General features: G+C 34.6%; 1 protein-coding gene across 3 annotated transcripts in view; it reads left to right on the top strand.

Annotated features, from left to right (window-relative positions):
- Positions 1-21,501, top strand: part of LOC128993360 (gamma-aminobutyric acid type B receptor subunit 1) — a 32,266-nt gene extending 10,765 nt beyond the window's left edge. For 2 of the 3 annotated variants that reach the window (XM_054417207.1, XM_054417209.1), the window contains 13 exons: positions 1,140-1,274; positions 2,309-2,479; positions 3,072-3,288; positions 4,315-4,463; positions 5,695-5,827; positions 6,308-6,435; positions 8,343-8,484; positions 9,009-9,159; positions 10,006-10,246; positions 13,913-14,120; positions 14,688-14,944; positions 15,263-15,400; positions 16,660-17,364. In XM_054417207.1, the coding sequence (XP_054273182.1) occupies positions 1,140-1,274; positions 2,309-2,479; positions 3,072-3,288; positions 4,315-4,463; positions 5,695-5,827; positions 6,308-6,435; positions 8,343-8,484; positions 9,009-9,159; positions 10,006-10,246; positions 13,913-14,120; positions 14,688-14,944; positions 15,263-15,400; positions 16,660-16,908 (2,319 nt within the window). In that variant the 3' untranslated portion in view covers positions 16,909-17,364. Of the gene's footprint in view, positions 1-1,139; positions 1,275-2,308; positions 2,480-3,071; positions 3,289-4,314; positions 4,464-5,694; positions 5,828-6,307; positions 6,436-8,342; positions 8,485-9,008; positions 9,160-10,005; positions 10,247-13,912; positions 14,121-14,687; positions 14,945-15,262; positions 15,401-16,659; positions 17,365-20,757 lie in introns of those variants that run through there. The other variant, XM_054417208.1, reaches the window with a different exon arrangement.
- The last annotated feature ends 3,796 nt before the right edge of the window (positions 21,502-25,297 follow it).

Below are 25,297 nucleotides of genomic sequence, written 5' to 3'. Positions count from 1 at the left end.
CATGATCGGACCATGGGAACAGGGTTTTATGGGGGGTTTTATGGGGTAAAAATTGGTTTTTCTCACTTTTTACCCTCAAAACACAAAATTTCCCAATTTTTCTCTAAACCTTCTTAAAGAGCTTAAAAAACAAACAATTCAGTATATCAAAGTGTTTTTGTACGGTTATTGGTTACGGAGAAAACTAAAAAAATTTTAAATTTAAAATTCCCATGTTATTCTTATGGAGAATATTGTAAAATGTTGTAGTTTGCTTGTTTGGATATATTTTGATCAAACTTGGCAAATTTATTTATTTTATAGTAAGCTATTAATATTTTACTAAAAACACAGTACTTTATTAGTTTCCTTGCAGCAGCAAACCTAGGTACTCGTTAAACCTAATGTTATTTAAATAGATCAATTGAAAATCAATTCGGCCAAATGGAAATTCGCTTGGACGGCAGGTTTGCTGCGGCGGGGGTATTTTTCTTTATTTAACGTCATCGACCCGCCACATTGTGGACACACTTTAGTACATTGCAAAACGCTGTGTTCGTACAAAAAACGTGTTAACTTTTCCTGATCTTCACTTAAAACCGTTAAACTAAGTAACGTGTTCTCACACCAGTCACATAAAAAAGGATTATCGGAGGAACCACTAGCCATAGCCATAACGGTACTGGCATAACTGGCCTTCCGCGCATCTCCCGCAAGCCACTTATCGCTTGGAATTTGAAAGTTCTTATCGCTCTGCAACCTGTACGATGGCCTTGCGGGGCTTAAATTATATGTTTCTTGTTTTCTAAGAACATCCTGATGACGTAGTAAAGTATAAAAAAATTGGGGTTGACCAAGTAATTGCTCAGAATTACCCTCACAGGTTTTCTGTGAAACTGAAGTCCTTTGCCAAAACAATCCAGTAATCCAATGCTCTATTTCAAGTCAAAATCTAGGATTTGTGTATAATTGACCACTAAAGGATCCCTTAACCCTATATATATCTGTCAATGTTGTTCAGAGGATAGGGTCTAATTAATCAATTAAATGTACCTAACACCTCAAATGTCAAATCTTACCAATTAATTGCCATTGCTCTTCTTACAGTAATTGATTTAAGACATTTGACATGATGATGAAAAGTCTGTTTTTCCTTACAGTGTGACCCAGGCCTGGGGGCCTCAGTCATGTATAACTTGTTGTACAACAAACCGCAGAAGCTCATGTTACTGGCCGGCTGCAGCACAACATGCACTACGGTCGCAGAGGCCGCAAAGATGTGGAATCTTGTGGTGGTAAGTATTAGTGACTAATAAAATTAAAAAAAACCTGGATGAAGTGCTTTGAGGCTTTGGCCCATTCCTTATGCATAAAAGTCTGCATACACCGGAGCGGTGGCAGTATCTGCAAGTTTTTTTCATTTCCCCCATCCACCATCACCGCCGCGGCGGTATCGCTGGGGCGTTCACACCAGAGCGATTCCGCACCGCAGTGGTGACAGCAGTCTACAGTAATTTTTCGTCCTCATTTATGAGTGTGCAGTCAACAAGTGCGGTGTGTTGTTAGTTATAAATTTGTTTTCATCAGATAACGGGGAAGAAATCTTGCTATTGTTTGCTGTAGCTGAGGACAACGATCGCAAAAATAAGGAGTGGGTACATGACATCAACAAAAGGAGATTTGAGCATTGTGAATACCATACATTGATGCCTAAACTTAGAAAAGACAAGAAACCCAAATGCCAGGCTCGTCGCACAGGCTCTTCTGTCACCGCTGGGTGGTGAAATGGAACATGCTGTATCTCAGCGGTACCGTGGTACAGGTGGTAAACCGCACCGCTCGCACCGATCCTGTGTGGCATTTACTTCCATTGTACTAAATAACCGTGCGAATATCGCACCGCTACTGCTCTTCTGTTCCGCTCCGGTGTGTGCACCCCTTAAGATAGCAGAGAGTAAGCACAGTTAATTCTGTGCTTGAGAAACCTACCATAGTCCTGAAGGAGTAGAGTTATATACCAATTTTTTCTGATTAGCGATGGTTCAGTGGAGAGTGGGGTCCAGAAGTTGGTTCAGAAATTTGAACATGTACATCATCCCTATATATTTTTGACTCCTAATCTCCACTTCTTCCTTCATACACCTAAAGAACGAATAAAGCATCTGATACTTCAATATCCCGGTAGTGTGTGTAATTATTCTAATTGGGTGACGATTGACTGACCACGACATTTTTCATGAACAAAAGGTCTCTGTTTGATATCGATCATTCCCTATTTACAATATTCACCAAGTACAAAACACCTTTACCAACCCATTGTTTGTTGCAGTTATGCTATGGAGCCAGTTCCCCAGCGTTGTCGGATCGTAACAGGTTTCCGACGCTGTTCAGAACTCACCCGTCGGCCACTGTACACAACCCTACACGCATCAAACTCATGGAGAAGTTTGGATGGTCCAGAGTGGCTATACTGCAACAGGCCGAGGAGGTCTTCATCTCGGTGAGTCTTCTTTTAACTTCTTTTAACTGTCTTCCCCAGTGGCACTTCGAAAATGGTTAAGGGGAACTGGTCAACATTTCTGATCTTTTTTGTAACAGTTTGTGAAAATTAAAATTGGCTAGGATAATAATTTAAGTATGAATTAATGAATTATGTAGGCTAATGAATAAAATAATCAATGTTTATTTTACACAAATTTATTTTTTAGAAAACTAGCAGACATAGGCAAGCGCTGCCTGTGCGTCTGCTGGGTTGCTACCCTATTAAAAAAAAAAGTAAACAAAATCATATGAATAAACTGTTGCCTAAACGAAACACCTAATCAGACCTCATTTTTTTAAAGTTAACCCCATTAAAATATTATATATATTTTTAAGAGGTTAATGAGATTTTTTAACCTTAATTGAATTTTCCCTTCCACATGGGCTTTACACATGTGCGTGGAGCGTCCAAGCAATGCAAGGGTTTTAAGCATATTCTGTCATAAATCTTACAAGCAGTCAGAAACATTCTTTTTAGAATACATTTTTATGTAGGCTACAATCCAAGAGGAAAATAATTCCAAACAGTTTAACAATGTTTATATTTTCAGACCGTGGAGGACCTGGAAGCCCGTTGTAAGGAGAGTGGTATAGAGATTGTGACTCGTCAGAGTTTTCTGAGCGATCCAACTGACGCAGTCCGCAACCTGAGACGACAAGACGCTCGTATTATCGTGGGGTTGTTCTACGTTGTGGCAGCCAGGCGGGTTCTATGCGAGATGTTCAAGCAACAGCTCTACGGCAAATCTTATGTCTGGTTCTTTATAGGTGAGCATATGTTTAATTTTACAATAGTGCTTAGTTGTTAAAAAAAAGATTTTGATCCTATAATGTGATTGTTTTTTAATAATCCTACCTTAAAAACTAGGTCATCTGTTCATTTGCAAACTTTTAGAAAAACAAACATAGTCTCAAACATCATAGTTTAGCCTGTATGGAAAACTGGATCAAAAGAGTTGATTATTCAAGAATCAAGAATTTATTTGACCATTCAACAGTTACATGCTATCAGTCTCGTCAAAGATTCTTAGTTCAGTACTGGAGAGTAGTTTATTTTTTATCTTAATTGTCTTATCTGTGCAAGTAGCATTTTCCAACTTGTATTGTTTGTAAGAGAACAGTCCAAAACCTGGTCTGGTAACCTTAGATCGGATTTGAAGGCGGCCATTGTGGAGTGTTTGAGTAAATTAATGAAAAATTAAGAGAGAAAAATAAAAGTTATGTTTTCAAGAAGAACAGAAAGGAATAATATTTATTTGTACAGTATGAATCATTTTTTAAACATCAGCTGTTCTAAGTAAAGGCTAAAGAAAATTATTAGGTGATAGAACTTAACAGCCATAACCTCTCGGCTTTTGTAGGCGGCCATAACCACTCGGCTTACCCACACAATTTTTGAAGTAATTGAGTAGTGATGCTTCTAAGCTTAAATTACTACTGACAAACAATGTATGTGTCCTAAAAATGTTCTCTGACCTGAAATCTAGCTTGAAAATAATTAAGTTGAAGTTTTTTTTTAACTACAAGAGACTTACACTAAAGCAATTCACCCCCTTCTTAGGGATGCTGAGACATTTGGTCAGCATGGGACACAGGGTTTATGGTGTATTTAGACATGTTGAAAAGAACATTAATGAAATTTCAATACTCTGACCAAAGTAGAGATAATTTTTACTGTTGCTTTGAAAATGAGATGACCACAGTTAATGTGTATAAACCACCAAATGCCCAGCAATACAGATCTTTTCCCACGGATTAAAACTTCATTTTATTTTGAGATATTTAAATTCACAGGCTGGTACGAGGACAACTGGTTCGAGGTGCAGATGGAGAAAGAACATATAGAGTGTAGCAAGGAGGATATGAGACGAGCAGCCGAGGGTCACATCACCACAGAGGCGCTCATGTGGAACCAGAACAATCAACGGACCATATCCGGCATGGTAGGTCGCCAGCAGAACGTTACCACACCAAAGTGTATACTTCGTTCACAAATTTAGGCGGTTTGAGGGGAAGCGATTTCATCCTCTGCATCTCATCCTAACTTTGAAATAAGAGCTGACAGCTGATAAGCTGGTAAATAGATTAAGCTAAAAAAAGTGGAAACCCAGCAAACCACCTAAATTTTGTGAATGGACTATAGGCTACCATTGACGACTTATACCATTGACTTTTAGATACTAAAATAGACATCTCATCTATATGGACCAGCTGTGGATGGTTTTTATTAAACAACTAGCTGTACCCACGGGCTTTGCCCCGTTTAACTTCATAAGTATTCGCATGGCTCAATCACGTCCCGGTTAAAGTTTGTTCGCTACGCTCACTCACCTTTAGATTGGAGCTCGTTTGCTGTGCTCACCTTTTTTCAGGTTAGCTCGTTCGCTACGCTAACTCGCCTCCAGGTTGATGTTCGTTCGCTACGCTCACTCACCTTTTGGTTGCAAATTAGCTGTTGTCATAAATTTTAAAAAGTCATCCCTTTTATTGTTTATAATACTTTGATAAAGGTTTTTAATATTTAACATTGGAGAATTTAAACGTTGTTGAGTGCACAGGTGTGCTGCGGTTGGGGTTTAATACATTTGGACTTATTCAAAAGTAAAATAATTTCCTGTGCTGCACTCTGTAGAAACACTGTGGTACTATTTCAAATCATGACTAATGCTAATACAGAATGTTGTAATTATTCAAACCTACAAACAGTTGGTGAAAGTAAATATCTGCTTTTAAATTATATTTATTTGTAAACATTGTAGATCATAAAGTCTGACATTGGCCCACTTAAAACCCTCTGGGGCAGAGCCCTTTTGACGGATCTGCACCAAACTCCACTCGAACCATCCTTGAAATATGCTTAATAATACCTGAAAGTTTCATTACAATCTGTCGAGCGGTCTCGGAGTCCATAACGTATATACACACACACACATATACATACATACATAGTTCCTCTTTTATAGATATAGATAACATAGCTGAATTAGCCACTCATAGAGTATGCTATGTGCAACAGTCCACTATTCTATTCGCTCTTATTTTTCTTACTTGATATTCGACATGCTATAGTTTAGAATAAGTTATAACTAAGTAAATTTAGATTCTAACAATTTCTACAGCTATAATATGGGACAGGAACGTCTACTTTTATTCATAATTTAACATTTGTTCCAGACCTCGGAAGATTTCAGAGTGCGCTTGAATGATGTTCTGCGGAAGGGAGGATATGATATTGACAACCTAAGGTATCCAGAGGGATATCAAGAAGCCCCATTGGCTTACGACGCTGTGTGGTCAGTAGCGTTAGGTAAGTTTGTGCGTTGACCATGAATACTGCTTGTCATCCTATTGTAAAATTGTCATAACAGATGATTGCTGAATGAAAACATTCAGAATTTCTTGTATTTGTGACTTTACATGATCAGAAATCAGAAATCAAATCATATCAAATAATCATAATTATGATCATATCAAATTATCTTGCATTTTTTGCCAGTGGTTATTCGATCACTGATAGAAGAAAAAGTTCTCTTCTCAACCATCAAGACCTTCTATATTCTCAAATAAATTTGAATCTCCACATACATACATTTACATACATTCTGCCACTGTTATTAGATTTTTCCATGAGCTTTTCAAGGGTGTTTTAAGGGCAAGTTACCTGGTTAGTAATCTAATTGCTTAGTAGAATTTACCCCATCAATAGACCAAACATTTAGAAAATTATAACTCTTTAAATAATTATTTTAATTTAGATTTTGTGTTTCATGAGGTTGTTACATTTCAGCTTTTAATAAAACAATGCAGAGGTTAAGCAGAGTTGGGAAAACTCTGAAGAACTTTACGTACACTGATAAAGAGACTGCTGATGACATTTATTCTGCCATCAACTCAACTCAATTCCTTGGCGTATCTGTGAGTATTAATTTGATATATCGTATATAACAGATTCAATAAATTTGTAATGTAAGACCCAATTTCAAGATTTGAATCATTGATGTTTTTATTTTTTTGTTACCTTGATCCTGATGTTAGTTCTTATTTCTTTGAGCATTTTAAAGTGGTACCGGTAGCAACTGGGTAATCGATTGTATTGCTCTCCTTTTGCAACGTAATGTACATATTTCATATTGGGGTAGTGTGTGTGTGTTTCATCGTTTCACGGCTATTGCAAAGAGGTTTGATTTATGGAGTTGATTTTATTGATGTCCACCATCAACTATGTTTGCTATCAAGTAGGTTAATTAATTGTTAGTTTGAATTGGAGTTGATCTAGAGCTAAATATTTATGACTTATTCAGGAAAAAAAGTCTTCTGCTATTCGGTTAGAATTCTTTATAGGTATGTCAGAATTTTAAAAGTTATCTGACAATGGCTCCCGGCATCTGCCGATAGCTCCCAAAGTCTACCTATCACACCTGACTTGGGTGAGGTTCATTTGTCCGAGTTTTCAACTGTCCGAGTTTGTTAAAAATTACAAAATATTTGAAAAATCATTTGTCCGAGTTTTCAACTGTCCGAGTTTTGTTAAATAACTAATAATAATTAGATAAATCAACTGTCCGAGTTTTCATTTGTCCGAGTTTATTAAATTATTTTAAAAAATATCGAAATATCAAGTGTCCGAGTTTTCAACTGTCCGAGTATGGTTTAAATAATAATAATATTTCGTTAAATCAACTGTCCGAGTTTTCATTTGTCCGAGTTTTTAAATTATTTAAAAAAATATCAAAATATCATTTGTCCAAGTTTTCAACTGTCCGAGTAGGGGCAACATCAAAATGTGACACTGCGCGCCGAGACTAGCGTGTCTAAAGCGCCTGTTCAGAAGTTGATGTGAACCCCTTCTGTGAAGGAGTCAGGCATTGTGCGAGCCGCGAAAGGCCCTCACGTCGACTTAAGAAAAATTATATTTTTTTATTATAAGACTAATTTTACAATTTTTAATTATAAAATCAAACTGTCATCACCACACACAACCAACCAAACTTGCTGATAATATAATAAAAGCGGGGGTATTTTATATTAACAGCAAGTTTGGTTGGTTGTGTTTGATGATGACAGTTTGATTTTATAATTAATTAAAAATTGTAAAATTAGTCTTACAATAAAAATAATATAATTTTTCTTAAGTCGACGTGAGGGCCTCTCGTGGCTCGCACAATGCCTGACTCCTTCACAGAAGGGGTTCTCATCGACTTCTGAACAGGCGCTTTAGACACGCTAGTCTCGGCGCGCAGTGTCACATTTTGATGTTGCCCCTACTCGGACAGTTGAAAACTCGGACAAATGATATTTTGATATTTTTTTTAATAATTTAAAAACTCGGACAAATGAAAACTCGGACAGTTGATTTAACGAAATATTATTATTATTTAAACCATACTCGGACAGTTGAAAACTCGGACACTTGATATTTCGATATTTTTTAAAATAATTTAATAAACTCGGACAAATGAAAACTCGGACAGTTGATTTATCTAATTATTATTAGTTATTTAACAAACTCGGACAGTTGAAAACTCGGACAAATGATGTGATCCCCCTGACTTCAACCGGTTGCACCTGATCTTGAATGATCGCTCTATACATCTGCCGATCACTCCTGATGACAACTGATTAAATACGACAACAAAAAATGGAAACAAGAGACGTGCATAGATGTGGCTACTGTATTCTCAATTCCTTCTGACTTTTGACTAGAGCAATCAACATTTTTTTTAATCATCAAAGCTAGCCCCCCTGCACATATCTTTTGATCAGAAGGCTTTGATAGTAGAGTCAAAACACATTTACAGCAATGAGAATCCAATCTTTTACAGGGTTACGTGGCCTTCAGTTCCCAAGGTGACAGAATCGCTCTTACCCAGATAGAGCAAGTGATCAACGGAACTTATGTCAAGCTTGGTTACTACGACACTCAAGCAGACAATCTCACGTGGTTCAACCGGGAAAAGTGGAAAGGTCAGTGAGTTTATTCCGACCAGATGAACACTAAGTGAACACTAAATAGTCTATATATTACATTTGAAAAATTGAGGTGTAATAACTTTACTAGTTTTTTTTGTTGTAAATTGGTCTGAAAATGTAGATGCCAAATCGATTATGTGATAATTATGAGGAAATAGCGGGTGGTTCCAAGAAGTAATGCTTTAAAGTTAGTTTGGTCAAAAACATGACTTGTACTAGGTTCACGAGTTCCAATATCTCTCATTGTACACATACAATAGCTATCTGTTTATTTAGAATACAGTGCTATTGAACATCTCTAACAAATACCTTATGATGCAAAACCTAAATATTGCCTAGATCAAATCCTAAGTAAACTTTGCACTGGTCAAATCCTGATTTTTCAGAAGAGTCATTCCATTCTCAATCACATACTTGTACATAAAGAAAATAAACACAACCGCAAATATTGTATGGTTTTGTTGTTGTCATGATTGTCGCTTATGACTATGTCCTATGTTGTATATGGCTGTTTGCAGGTGGGAAGGTTCCCCAGGATAGAACAATAGTCAGGAGGGTCCTTAGAACCATCTCGGTACCACTGTTTATCTGTATGTGGGCAATCTCCAGCATCGGAATTGTTGCTGCGATATGCCTCATCATCTTCAACATCTGCTATAGACATCGCAGGTGTGTTTGGTATAGTCAGCTGATTCATATTTTATCCCTAGAATACTGATATTATGACACAGGGCAAAGGTGCTGGACCTGCAATGCTATCTTCAAAAATCAGAACAAAGCAACTATGTTGTTAGTTAGCGTCCTGACACATAATCTTTGAGCTGGGAAAACACTATGTTGAGTCTTATCGTAGATAAAACATACTCCCTTAGTAGATTAGTCATCCTAATGGAACAGCTGAAGCCAATTTTATTGTTAGTTCTGTACGTCCAACTTTAGAGGTTATGTTTTGTTTACAATTTGTTTCTTGTTATTGCAGTCATTTAAAACCTCGTTTAACCTAATAAAACGATATAATCATAAACAATAACTGGTCTCCTAGTTATATAACCAAATAGTAAAGCACAAATCATGAAAATAACCCTAAAATAATATAAACAAAATGTTGTCTACACTAGCGATCAGTGTGGACGTACATGAACTAGACACAAAAAACAAGCTTCAAAATTTACAATGGGATGAGGAGTCTACTTGTGAACTGCTTAGTCTATGGTCTTATTCACAATAAATCCCATAATCCCAATAACACTAAACCGTTTAGACAACAATGCTTAAGTACGCATATTAGCTGATACCTGATAATGAAGTAGAGAAAGCGAGCTTCCAACAGTAAACCACTGTAGTTTTAATTTGTGTTTTGTAATTATAAAAAAAACCTATAGTTGTTATTATGAATTGAGGAGAAACGGTATAAGGTAGCTTAACATATTTAACCTCTTTCAAATGTTACAGCACATATTTCAAATTAAATGGAATACCTCCTCAAAAGTCGTATCAATCGTCTTCTGTTCACAGAGTGATCCAATCTTCCCATCCTGTTTGCAATACCATCATGCTTGTGGGAGTCATCATCTGTCTCTCGTCCGTGTTCTTGCTTGGACTTGACGGCCATTTTGTCTCTCCCCTGGTCTACCCTCTCGTCTGCCAGGCTCGCGTATGGTTCCTCTCGCTTGGATTCACTCTCGCGTACGGAGCCATGTTCAGCAAGGTGTGGCGAGTGCATCGTCTCACTACCAAGGCGAAGTCTGACACTCTGGTAAGCATGTTTGACTTTTGGAATTTTTTTAGAAGTGTTTGGATGGGAAACAAACGTATTCCTTACTATGTTGAATATTTTTGCAATGAGATGAGAACGAGAGTTAGTAGAGAAAATCTAATTAATGTGATTAATGAGATTAAATGAGAAATATAAATATTGTGGGACTGTTGATTAAGAGTTGCTCATATAGCCTACGTAGAAAAAATTCACTGTCTAAGACAGCAACCTTTTTTTGTTCCTTAAATGTGAACAGCTGTTTCACTTTCAGCCCTTTATATCAGTGAGGTTAAAACATGACAAATTTTTTTTATCTCAAGTTGTACGTTAGATGATGCCCCTGAAATGTAGGGGCGTTCCAGTTATTTACTTCTATGGAATAAAATTATTGCTGTTGTAGATGGTGAAAAATATTAAATTCCATAAATACATTTTCATCCAAGAATGATTTTCTTCAGTTGCAGAGTCGTTTTATACTCAATTGTTGTAACTTTGGACAATGTCAGTTTAGGAAAGTTTAATTAACTTGCACAAAAGATAGATGCAAACAAAAGTTAATTTGATTATTAATTTAATTTTTATGACTTTTTGGTAGCAGTACATACAATTTTTATTAGATTTACCTTTGTTGTTGTTGCCTGAGCTCTTGGTGGTAAGATGTTTGTGTCACCCTGTACACAAACATCTTCGCTGCCTTATGTAACATTTTCAACTTTTTGGAAATGGGATGGAAAAAAATATTCAATTTTTGTGGAAGATGGTGATTAAATTGTGGCAACTAACGTTACTGACAAAGTGACTAATATTACTACTATAACATTATAGATATCTTATAGCATGAAAAAAGCAATCCTGAAATTACTCATGTGGTTTTAGGCTTTGAACAAATCTCTCTCAAAAATTATAAGTAGAAACGGAAAACTGAAGTTTGTGGTGAGTGAGTGTAAAAAGCATTTTTTTTTTCAATCTAAAAATCACATTGTATCAATTTTTTTTATGAACCGCTTGGCTGGAATACTTGAGATATTACACAATGTATATAACACACATAAGAAATATGCTTTAGAGGTGTTAGTTTTTACTTTATTCATATAAAAACTGAAAGTGCATGGTTTATTGGTTTATAAAAAAAACTTAATATTTTAATCATGATAAGCTGTTTTTCCATTTTTTTCACCAACACTCTCAGCCTTCACTGCTAATGAAATAAGTTACACATTTCGTTCACATTCACATTTTTTAAGCAAATTGTATGAGTATATTTTTAGTATTTACATTTTAAAGTTTAAGCTGCCTTGATTGAATTCCCGATAACAAAATATCTAAGATTCTAAATAAATATCTAAAATATTAAGATCTTTGAATTAACATTTAATGTTTTGCCTTTTTCGTAAGGATTAAAAATACACTTAAATTAAAATATTGTTAAATAAATAATACTCATAATATAAGAAAGAATGGCTAGGGCTAACTCATTGCCTCCTTTGTTCTTATTGACAGTTGTGAAATAAAATATTCTGAAGATGATATAAATATTCTCTTAACGTGTTTCTCTCTTTACCATCCATACACAATTCTTTATAACCTGGGATTTTGTTGAAATCAGTTTTTAAACCCTTAATTTCATAGAATGAAGTAGAAATAGAAAGTAATGAAAAGTGGGCTGACATAGCTCAGTATATTAACCAATACTCAAATACTTTATTTAAAACATCAAACATCCCTGTAACCAACTAGTTTTCACTAAAAGCTGAAGCCTTAACTATGGATAGAACTAAACATTCCATTCTCATGTTAGCGATATCCCCATGTAGGAAATAAGCTAAGACCTGGTCCAGGGAACGATTTACTTTTAGTTTTGAGATCCCCAGAGGCCAAAGGCACCATCCATTCAAATTAAGAGGCCTATATGTATATGTGTCCATAAGCACAATAACTTGAGCATAAATGATTTGATTTTGATGAAATTTGTTACAAACTTATGGTTATTTCGAAAGACGAAAGAGTTTGCAAACCAGCACGATCGATCTAAGAAAAGTCATTTAAGGGGAAAAATTGCATTTTTCCCATTTTAGATAAAAAATTTAACTTTGTAATTCCTTTCTAAACCATTTTGAAGAACTTAAATAAGCAAATAATTGACTATATTGAAGCTTTATTATGCGCTTAATAGTTATGGAGAAAAAAAAAACTAAATTTAAAATTGACATGTTATTCTTATGGAGAATAGGCTTTTTTATTTCATACTAAACTATTTACTTTTCAATAACAAACCACTTTCCTTTTACCTTTCCTGTAGCAACAAACCTACGTATCCATCCATTGAACTAATGTAATTCAAACAGGGAATAAACTTGAATTTTTTAGAATGTATTTGAGTGAAAATACAATTAGACAATTCTTTTTTCCTACAGTTACCTAACAACGTACATGTTCTCTCACTGATTTGAGACAGCAAAGTGGCCAATTTGCTCATCAGTGAGACAATGTTAACATTGTCTCACTCTAATTACTTTGTCTCACTCCAGATTTGCAACGTGAAGGCACGAAATAGTGAGCGCGTAAAATGCAGGCAACGTCGTATGCACGCGAAATACGTTGGCAGCACTGGCTGTAAATCAGCTGGTCAGCTGTTGTACTGTTGTATTTGTCACTTCACGTTAAATTTTATATTAAAAGTTCACTTCTGTGTAAAAATAGGTTATGTTTCTTCACCAATTTATTTGTTTTATGGTAACTGTAGGAAAGGTATAATGTGCAACTCGAGTTCAAAGTACAATTGCCTCACTCGAGAAACCATTCCTCACTCGCCTACGGCTCGTGAGTAAGGATTTCTCTCGAGTGAGTCAATTGCTCACTTTTCTCACTAGTTGCACAAATAACTATAGTCTGCAGGTATGCTGTGGCAGGGGGTATTAAAGTTGTTGCCCGTTTAAACTAATTTAAATTACTGATTTCCATCAAACACGCAAAATTTTTAACTAAGCCAAAAAAGGACTACTTTATTACACGCTATAGTATATTTTATGTGACTATCGCTATGGCAGAAACTATAATTTTAGACTGTCGCAAACTCAGTAAATGGATCATTCTACTATGTTCTGTTTCAATACAAAATGGCTGCAGCTGCTCCACAGATGTTATGTCAATTTCAGCACCCAAAAACCAATGCCTGAAGGCTAATTTTACTATAGTTTGTTCACAAAATTTAGGAAGTTCCCCCACTACTTATTTTGCTTAAAGTAATACTGTATAATGTAGCCGATCAACTTCAGCTCTTTAGCTATTGTTTTAAAGGTAGGATCAAGCGAGAGGATAGTTTTCTTCCTCCAAAACGGACTGAATTTTGCGAACGTAGTATAATGGCATCACACTACACAGAATAAATCATAATAAAGTTAGTTTGTATATAAGTAAGGAAGAGGCATTAAAAATACTAATCAAAATTTTAATGGTTTACAGTAACATTAAATCTAATTTTTTGGTGGATACAGACATAATTGTCAGTTAATCGTAAAATTTGTTGGAAGTTAAAATATAGTTTAGTTACCCAACAGATTTTACAAAACTACAACTACGTCCATCAGAAAAATTGTATAAGTAACAACCAAACTGCACCAGATGTCTCATTTTATGTCTGGGTATATTATTTTCTTTCATTAATAGAAAAAGATCGAACCGTGGAAGCTGTACACGATGGTGGGAGGTTTGCTCGTCATAGACCTTGTGTTCCTCCTCGCCTGGCAGATCTATGACCCGATGCAGCGGAGAATCGAAGTGTTTCCTCTGGAAGATCCGGTCAACACTGACGACGACATCAAGATCCGCCCTGAACTAGAACATTGCGAGAGCGACAGCAACAATGTGTGGCTTGGTAGGTGTTTGGTTGGTCGTTGCCATATCTAGTTTGTGTGTTAACTTAAAAATTATTCATTGGATCACTGATTGAACAATAGTTGTTTTTGAATTCATAATTTCCTTACTATATGACTCCTGCTTCATAGTCACACTCATGTTGCAGAAAAAGATGGCTAAACAAGAAGTATATTTCATAGGAGGAAGACGTCATTATGAATAATTGGCTTAATAAAGCGATTGGGTAGGACACTGTTTTATATTGTAAAATTTAGGATAACAAATTGTTCTTCCAATACATTTTCTCCCAGCCAATAAAAGTGTCAAGAGCCAAGTCAACCTTTTTAAAAAAAAAATCTAGTTTAGCTAATTTTTTTCTATAAAGATGCTGTAATAATAACAGGAAATTGAAACGGGTTTGTGTGAATTGACAGGGAATGGAGGACCACAAAAGTCATGTATTTGCACTGTGTGTTTTTTTCTAATAGCTGAGAACTTTTAGGAGCTGATGTTTTAGTTATGAAATTATATTTAAAGTACATAAACCTTTGTCAACAACATGTATCGGCACAATGTTTGCTTGCAGGTCTAGTCTATGGCTACAAAGGTCTAGTGTTGGTGTTTGGACTGTTCCTGGCCTATGAGACTCGCAGCATCAAGGTGAAGCAGATCAACGACAGTCGCTACGTCGGGATGTCCATCTACAACGTGGTGGTTCTCTGTCTCATCACAGCACCCGTCACTATGGTCATCGCTTCCCAGCAAGACGCTAGTTTCGCCTTTGTTGCCCTGGCTCTGATTTTCTGCTGCTTTCTATCAATGGCCCTGATTTTCGTACCAAAGGTGTGTGAATTTTGTTTTCTGTCCTATGAGGTTTTCAAAGTGTGTCACGTGTAGAAATGACTGTGTAGGAAGATGCTGTGAGTTGGAATGGTAGGTCCCACTCGCTCCTAAAATAAAAAAAATAATGTTGCTAAAATACAGAACATAAAGTAGTTTTTACCACACAAAAATTTTTTTTTTTTTTTGGCTGAAAGTTCGTGGACTCCCCTTAGTTTTGGACGACTCCTGAAATCCCATTCTATATATAGGCCTATGCTATTTATTGGCTATCCATATAACAAATTATTCATGTTGGATTGATGTGTATGTCTTTTTCAGGTTATTGAGATCATTCGCCACCCGAGAGACAAAGCAGAGTCCAAATACAATCCAGACGTTGGTGTTTCCAAAGAAGATGAAGACAGATATCAAAAACTCCTCATTGAAAATGACGAACTGCAAAAGTTAATATCTCAGGTAAATCAATTATTTAAACTGTTGTGAACTGTAGTTATTGAATCAAAAGCATCCCCTTTGAGCTCCAAGATCTGATAGTGGAAAATAAAAAAAAGTGACATAACCAAATTTCTACATCTGCTACGACCTCAGAGTCAACCTTAGAACCTAAAGTTACTATGCTTTGAATTTTAGTTGACCAGTGTTGTTAGAGTAGTAGATCATCATGTCTAATCATGTCTGTTGGGAGAGAGGTTGTCAAGTGTAGAGTGCTTGATCGTGGAGGTCCTGGGTTCAAATCCGTACAATCATCATTTATCCATGGGATAATTTAAAGGTTCCTACATATTTTTCAACAGTTGTTGAAAGCTCCCCCATAATTAGGTTAACAAACAGATTAATTTTTATAGTGTTGTCACTGGGAAGCAGGAGTTAAGTCAGTGAAATATCACCTAAAACGAATTGTTGGTAATACTCAACTAACATACGAAGAATTCACTACCATTCTCACACAAATCGAAGCGGTTTTGAATTCAAGACCTCTCTGCAAATTGACTGATGATCCTGATGACCTATCTACATTGACTCCTGCACATTTTCTGGTTGGTTCATCACTATCTACAATACCAGAACCAGACCTCAAGGAAGTACCAACAAATAGACTTTCAAGATGGCAGTTGTTGCAGCAAATGTTACAAAGTTTCTGGAAAAGATGGTCAAGGGAATATCTTCAGCAACTGCAGACAATTTATAAATGGAGATTTCCAAACACACAACTTAAAGTAGGATCAGTAGTCCTTATTACTGACGAATAATATCCTCCATCAAAATGGCCTTTAGCAAAAGTCATAAAAGTTCATCCTGGGCTTGACAATCTCATTTGCGTGGTAACACTAAAGACAGCTACTGGAATACTCAAAAGACTAATAGCAAAATTGTGCTCTCTTCCTGTCACAGAATAAAATTGCCCAGTTCCCTGTTGCAATTTGGGGAGTATGTTAGAAGTACTCTATGTATACTCTCTACTGCCTGCCATTTGAGGATAAAATCATTTGTCTTATTAATTGTTATCATCTATTTACTTACTTGTTTACTTTTTTATCAGTTTTGTTCTCAACCATGTTAATAAACCATCAATTGTTTTTCATATCTTTTATTTAGTAAAATCCAATCAATCTTACTATCTATCAATAACACAGGGAAATAATGCCTGTCTTGTTATGTGAATAGTGAAAGCTTTAATCCGTGGTATATAGATCTAAATGTTATTTAATTCCCAGAAAGAAGAGAAGATCCGCCTACTGAAGCAGAGACTTACGGAGAAGGAGAAGGGCGGCGGAGGTGGAGGCGGAACTTTACCCGAGCAGACAGCCGGACTCCTGACGGTAAATAAAGACACTTTGATAGTAGCTGACTTCATCACAGACGCAGGAACGTCGGACTCAGCGTTTGGTGGAGGAGTATCCGTGTACACCCGTTCTTCCCGTGCCAGCGCCAGCGACTTTGAGTTTTCCGAATCTTACCTTTAACAATCTCCAGACCAAGTCATATTGTAGCCTCCTTTGATGTAGTAACGCTCCACTTCATTCTAAAAATGTTTCCCACTGTTTATGTTACGGGTTGAGGTAGTCGTAATGTAGCAGATTTTTTGTAGCACATCGGGTTGTGTGAGCTGAACAAATGAAGAGGGACCAATACAAGCCGAAATCTAGTGAAATGATATGCAGCAATCTACTTGTTATTTGTGTTTAGATGAATTAAAAAACAATGTTTTTTTTGTTTTACTTTTAAATTTGCTTATCTCTATATTTATCATATTTTCTTATCACTTTTTTATCATAGGGTTTGAACACTACAAACAAACAGTAATTTACTAATACTAGTCGACTTAACTTATCTTTATTTTTTACTAAGCACTAAGTGATTACAACATTACCACTAAAATAAATGAACAACTAACTATATTTATTTACACTTCCTTTCAACAACCAAGGCATGAAGTTTTGAATTATTTATTAAGTAATATAATTACACCGTGCTTTCTTTTTCACTGTTATTTTAATTATGTCTTGTTTTGTGGCTAGTCATAAAACATCTTGAAAACATAAAATAAAGGATATATTTTTTATATTTAAGTAAATTGCTGCTGTTGGTTTTTATCTATAAAAATATTTAACTACAGATTGGCCAAATAATTTAAGAGAGGGCAATATTAAAAGGCACAAGAAATTAATACCACTCTTTTTTAATAGATAAAATACTGAAGGATTATATTAATTAATACTGTTTGAAAAAATTGGTTTGGAATTATTTTTATATTCAAATGATTTATCATTTTCGCCAGAAAGAAAATTATTATTTAAATTAATTTAGGAATGAAATTAAGAATTGATAAATGGTTATCTTGTAGAACTTACTTGTAGTCTATCACTATCCAATATTTTAGGTAATATATGTTATGAATCTATGGAACACAATGCCATATTATGAACCAAACTTGCGACCAAACATAGTCCAAAAATAGTCTAAAATAGTCCAGTAAAGTATAAGACAATCAGGTTTACGAGTGTTTATAGAAGACTTAAAAGTAGCAAGTTTTTCCGTTCAATCAGAATTTTCCTTGTCATAGTCTACATTTTTCTTGCTCAAACAATCCGTTAACTACCAGATTTGAAAAAGAACACCTCAAATTGATCATAAAGTTTCACATATTCACAATTTCTCAAACACCCTTCCTACGTCTCCCGAATTGTTCCGGTTCTAAAAGTCTCTTATAACAAAAGGAAGCACAAAACTGTTGAAGTTTCATTTCTTCTAACACCTTTTAAATACGCAGGGAAGTTCAAGAAACCTTTGTAACTTGTTTATATATTCCCAAATTTATTTGGTTGGTGTTTTTATGACACTACCAAATTTTGCTTGGAGCAGCATAAAGTTTAAAAACAGTGTTTCTATTATTTTTACATTACCTTAGCCATTTTAAACTCCATTTCCAATCTCAGGTTGATTTTTTTCCTTAGGCAAACAATTTAACAGTCTTATTGTTATGATTGGTTCCAACAATCTAAAAATAAAATACATTAAAACTGCTTATCCAATATCATGGTGGTAGAAGTTACCAAAATAACAGTTTTTCTGGAAAATTAATTCTTGTTGAAAAAAGGTTGATTTTTAGGAGAAATAATTGTATATTGCTTTTTAAACTCTTTTTTCTTAGTAAGTACATTACGTTGAAATATAGTCTTAAAGTGGTAAGTTGTTGGTAGTCTTGGCCATCATAAGTATAGTAGACTTGCAAATCTTGAGTACAGACAGGCGGCCTAGGGGTTTGTCTCGACTTTCCCGCTATGGTATAATCATGTTACATGGAAATAGCACCTTTCTAGGTACTCGATAGTCTGCAAAGAACGCTAGATAAAAAACATTGACGTCAATAACCGAATAGTCAAGACTATTGTACTGATGATTTTCAAATTTTTTATCTTCCGTTCGTATCAATCTAGGTTAAGTCTGGTGAATCGGATTTTCCCTGTAATCAGAAGTGTACTTAATAAAACAATGCTACAACAGAGAAGTAAGGAACAGAGGATACACTGCATGGTACACATAAGTGGTGTCTAGCACTAGTGCTGGTGTCTAGGACAAAGTCCCGCACAACCCCCTCGCCTTCTTGTACTACAACGCTCATGGCGGAGAAGACCCTGAGCCGTGTGCGATAGGAATTTCCGCAAAGTGCTCGCCATTCAGGTTCTTCCTTGCTTGTCACAATTACATTTCCGCCTCAACATACCAGTACTAAAAGTGTATGGTTGTCCCATAATCTTGTATCCTCTGTACCGTACTTCTCTGTGGCTACAATTTATTCCTACATTTTTAATAAGTGACTTTCCTCTACATTGAATTCAAGCTTCCTTTTCTCAACATGATTTCACAGATACAATGGTGCTTCTTTGTAATTTGTTACATTTATAAAAAAATGTGTTTGAATGTGAAAATGGTGTTGATCTCATGCCTCACTTATTCTAATAAACCAAATTTATTATCTTAAACTACACAAGTTTCAACAAACTGTCAAAATATCTTAACTCTCCCAAACTAAATATAAATGTTGTTAAATTCCTTATTGTAAATAATGGTTCTTGCACTCGATTACTAACGTGCACAAGTATATGCTGCTCAAACTTTTCATAAATATAATTGTAAATTTACAATCTCTTAATTGTTTCTACACTATTTTTGGTACAATTAATCTCTGCTTTAAGCTGACTCCATTTTACTTTAGTAATCGTTGATGGATTTTGTAATAATATATATTTAATCGAAGCGTAAACATATTCAAAATTATGGATTGTTAAATTATTTTTCATTTGAGTGTGATTATTAAAGTAATGGTGAAATATAGATTTTTTCAACTTGGGGGTATAACATGTATTTAATAGAAACCAGGTTTTTAAATTCAATAATTTTGTCAATTGGGTAATTACATATCATACAGAATATTTTAATAGAGAACTACAGAATTAATTTCAATAGATATAAAACTTTATATTTCTATAGTATTTTATCACAAAATATCATAGCACTCACGTTGTACAGCTAAACTTTTAAGGTAATAATGCACAAAACTATTAACTCTACTAACATTAACCCACATAAGACATTTTAAACTGGTTCGATATTTTATTCTTGATTTGTATTAATAAAATACATAATTTACCATTCAATATGTATTTGAAATGTTAAATATTTTCTATCCTTATTTACATGTTTTCTAGGCTATTGACTCACAGCAGTGGTGGTTTTACAAATATTTCAAACTATAAACTTTTAAAACTGTTTAAACACATTCCGATTCGAACCAAGAGCAAGTTGGTTTCTTCCTTAAAGACAGACTTGTTTTCCTCTTTGACCCAGGCTAGGTTACAAATAAAATATAATCAACGATTTGTGTTATAGTGAGTGGTGCATGGAAATTTGTTCTAGTTTAAGAATTTAAATCTCGTTATAACAATGTGCTCTGGGTGTCATCGATGTAGTGTTCTTTTCTCGGTTGTTTTGTTGTCTCAATTCTGTATCTTGTTGAAAAAATGGAAAAAAATGACGGGGTCGTATATTGTTGTAACGAGATTTAGTAATCTTGTATTTTTCCTCCGTTCATACAATTCCTGTAGAGAACAAAATTACCGAACTTGTTTGTAATTATTGATCGATATTGGTTACCTTCTGTCGTAAATTTCAAGCAAAAAATGTCACTAGAAAGATCTAAAAATTGTCCGTCAAAAAAATTGGTATGTATGGAGGACTTTTAGAGATTTTTTAGTTTTGCGAAGCGAAATTGGTTGATTTTTGTCGTGATTGACGTTTTTTTTTGTCATCAGGAGGGGGAGGGTGGAGATGCTGTGCTCTAAGTTCTACGTCTCGAATTTTCACCTCGAATTTTTCCCTCGACTGAAGATACAGAATTGACTCCAACAAAATTGATGTTGAAACATGATCTGTTGAAGTTTCAACATTCAGTTGTGGTTGTTTAAATCCGTAGCCTTATGGAGTAGATTGTTTAGGGAATTTTTTAGAGTTAAAAATTATTTATGAACTGTTGTGGAATAGATTTTTAAAGTATTGTTTGTACTGTACAAGATGCAACTGTGATTACAGTAATAGTTTTTATTTGCTGGAATTGTAATACAAAAAATGTTAAAAAGCCTCTGATTGTTAAAAACACTAAGGTTAAGTTTAAACTATTCATTGAAATTCTAACGTGTATAGTATAAATAAATAGATAAAAGTTTACAAGAAAAAAATTTTTAAAAATTATTGTGATTTTGTCAAAAGAGTACTTTTAACAAATAAATTAGACTACTCAAAACAATCAATTGTTTACTATATTTTTTTCCTAAATATATTCGATCAAAAAATATATTAGTTTGTTTGTAGGATGTTATATTATTTGTGCCAATTTTGTAGTATACTTGTTTTTGTATGTAGATTGATTGAGTAGTGTTATTCTTATGTAGAAGATATGTTGCCAATAGTTGATATTCTAGATTTTTTTGTACTTGTTATAAATACCTGTTTATTTAAATAATATTTGTAAATAATTCATTGGGAATAAAAGATATTTTACCGAGACTTGTATTTTTCATACTCCATAGGCCTAATTTAGGTCTACATATTTCATTTTTTTTTGTGCAATTCCCTTTTTGTGGTTAAGGTCATATTCCCTGGGTGCAAAATTTGGAAGCACAAAACTAATAAAAAAGTGTTTTCAAATTTTAAGAAACATTGCTTATTATAATTTGTTCGCAAGTATATGGGGCAGTTTGTTAACACTTTTCACTCATGCTTGCTGAGTTTTCACTCTATCCTTTGTCATTTTTATCTTGAGCCAAATATGTTTGTTAGGCGAGAATTGGTGCTATTGAGTACACCTGTGAACTCGCTTTACGATTAACATGTTCCTACTAGTTTATTATAACTGGGAATAAAGGTTAAACAATTCAACTAAAAGAAATTTCAGCCAAGTTAACTCCAGGCACAAGTCAAGTAATATTGTTGGTAAGTAGTACTGTACTTCATCCTTCAATATATACCCAAAATATTACTGTAAACTGAAAGATGTATTCACCCCCATCAGTAAATACATTTGGATTTGTCATGAACATAATTCAGATCTGAATAAGAGCTATTATGGTTTTTGATTTGCTCAGAATACAGCAATAGTAGTGGTCAATCATGCTACAAACATAAAATTATAATTACAAACAGTACACCGTAAATTACAAAAATACCCCCGCCGCAGCAAACCTGCAGACTTAGCAAATTTCTATTTGCCTGATTGGATTTACACTAAAATGTCAACTTAAAAATATCACATTTATTCCCTATTTAAACAGAATTAGTTTAATGAGTACTTAGGTTTGCTGCAACAGGGAGGGTAAAAAAGTTTTTTTTAAATGTAAAATGTTAAAAGGTACTGTAGTTTAGTAAGAAATTAATGTGTTTTCCAAATTTGATCAAAATATGTTCATAAACGAGCAAACTACAACAGTTGACTTATTCTCCATAAGAATAACATAAGAATTTAAAATTAACATTTTTTTTATAATTTTCTCCGTAACAATTAGGCACATAATAACGCTTCAATATACTAAATTATTTGTTTTTTTGAGCTCTACAAAATGGTTTAGAAAGAAATTGTGAAATTATGCGTTTTTAGGGTCAAAAATGGGAAAAACCTAGTTTTACCCCATAAAACCCCACATAAACCCCCGTTAACGTAGTCCGATCATGCTGGTTTGCGAACTCATTCAAGTTTATCCCGCCTTACACCTTCAAACCAAATTTTACCAAAATCGGACAAAAATTACTCAAGTTATCATGCGGATGGACACATATATATATATATCTGAAAGAATAATATAAAAATATTAAAAATTTGAACGAATGGTGTTTCTGGCCTCTGGGCACATCAAAAATAAAAGTAAATCGGTCCCGGGCCTAGGTCTTACCATGAGAGCTACGGTAATAGCTACTTCCCTATAGGGAAATTCGCTAATACAAAACAAACAAAAAAATATGAAAATGAATCCATTATATAGCACCTTTAAACTTAGTTCATCTACAAATTAAGTTTTATGAATGGCTGTATATTTTAGGAGAAATAAAAATAATACTTGAAACAAAATTTTAGAGGCACATTTTCCCAATAACTTTAAAAAATAGATTAATTTTCAAATTTCCATAATTTATTTCACTTGCCCATAGGAACACTTTCTTTGAAAAATTACAACGTGTAAATATTTGTTGTTGTAATTTTACTTGTAATTTAACCGTGTAAAAACAGACACAAATACAAGAACAAGCATCTGAGATGGCTGCCTTCCAAAAGTACGCTTCTTGGATAATGTTGGTCTGGTGACTTTACATACACTAAACCGACTTCTCCCGCTATCTATTTACTTTCGGTACATTTAATTTTCTCTCAAACTTGGTTGTATTTCTGTCTAACTTTGTCCTCAATAACTTTTCAGCAAAATGTATTCTAGATGAAATTCATTTAGTATCACTGTTTCTCAAAGCCATCCTGGATTCTGGCCAATCTGAAGATAAACGAAAAACGAGGGGAAAATATTTTATACAGCTCTAGTTCCAGGGGTTGACTGGTTCTTAGGGTTATAGTGGAGAACCTCTGCACTGGAGGTCATGGGTTAAAATTCAATCAATCACCAGCAATAGTTTTTACGTAAGTTATAAAGCTGTGTAAGAGGACAAGGAAATAATAAAAGAAAAGTTTTAAATTGAGGAGAAATGTCTGTGTTCTTGAGAACTCCTTCCTCAGAGTCCCACAATAACGAGACATACTTTAAGTCAAAGTCAGCGACCAATAAGATATAAGTAGATCCGATTTACAGTTCAAAGTCTTTTGGTAAACAACTCTGTTGTATTCATGATTTTGTATTCCGTTGTAATTTTTTAAGACTGTTAAAAACCCTATGATTCATTTACAGTTACAATAAAGACTTTTACATAAGATTTTCATAAGTCTTCGCTTGGGCCCTCCCGAGTCGTCAGCACCGCCTCTGAAAGAATGTATTTTCATATCCTCTCTTCAACACGATTTTTATTAAAATTTGAAATTATGTAAAATTAGTGGTGGGAATCACCGAATGAAAATAACCGAATCAATCGGTTATTGATGCTGAATAGACTAATTCGGTTACTTTATCCTGGTTCGGTTAAATTAGTCTTACCGTGCGATTCGGTGATTTAGTTATTTAGTTGATTTAGTTTGTCACATTTCAGGTAACTAAAATTTATTCGGCGATTCGTTCGACTAAAAATCACCGATTGACGCTAAAAGACTAAATGCCATTCAGTTTCCCATAGGATAAAAATTAGTTGTGGTTTGTGATAGTGAATAATGACTAAAATTGATTCGGTGATTCATTCAACTAAAAATAACCGATTGACGCAAAAAATAACTGATTAATTATTCGGTCATGGAAACCATTCGGTTAGCCCATCACTATGTAAAATTACCAATTGTGGTATCACAGCATGGAAATATTTGCTCAGTACATCTGGTTTGGCATCACAGTAAATATGTCCTTGTCATTTTAACAAAGTCTATTCTTGTATTTATTTGATATTCCAACACCTAATCTGATATATAATTTATGTATTTGTGCTTTCCGTTATCCCAATACCGCCAAAAATCTTAAAACAAATATCACAAAAATTTGAAATTCAGCCACCATTTTGAATTTTATTTTTTAATAATTTCCCATGGTTGGATTTTGGATTTTTATAAAAACCAACATTTTCTGGGTTGAATATACCACTTGAATCGCTTGTGAAGTAATTTTGCCCAGGTTTAAGGGTGATTTGTCTTCGTTTGACTGGACTAAAAATAACCATAAATCACAAGGAATTGTGCTACAGTATAATTATTTTAAATTTGCATTACCACACGATCTTATGTATCCAACCAGTCCTTGTCAAGGGTGGGGGAGCTACCAGTGTTCCACACCAGGAGGAGGGTTCAGGAGTACTCCCCAAGAAAAATTGGTTCTTTTTAGTATTTAGAGACTTTTGAAATTCATTTTTAAGGTCTAGGTCTAGAACTGTGTATAAAAACCTCCATTACGTTTGTATAACAAAATTTATGTTTACATTTACGAGAGGGTCCAATGAGGGGGGCTCTAGCCCCTTTAGCCACCAATGGAACCGCCACTGTATCCAACATCACAATACAACCAGCATACACAAGGGTTTATGAATCACACCATAATTTTCTCTAACCTGAATCATGACATGATGTTTGATTTGCGTGCATCCAATAATAGATTCCAACATCGCCACCCACTTATATCAAACGATAACCAGCATAAACAAGAGGAATTCAAAATACTAATTGTA

This window comes from Macrosteles quadrilineatus, unplaced genomic scaffold (genome assembly GCF_028750875.1).
Source record: "Macrosteles quadrilineatus isolate MER2022 unplaced genomic scaffold, UCM_ALF_1.0 Scaffold_4__1_contigs__length_99947679, whole genome shotgun sequence".
Lineage (NCBI taxonomy): Eukaryota > Metazoa > Arthropoda > Insecta > Hemiptera > Cicadellidae > Macrosteles > Macrosteles quadrilineatus.
This window is presented reverse-complemented; position numbering and strand designations above follow the sequence as displayed.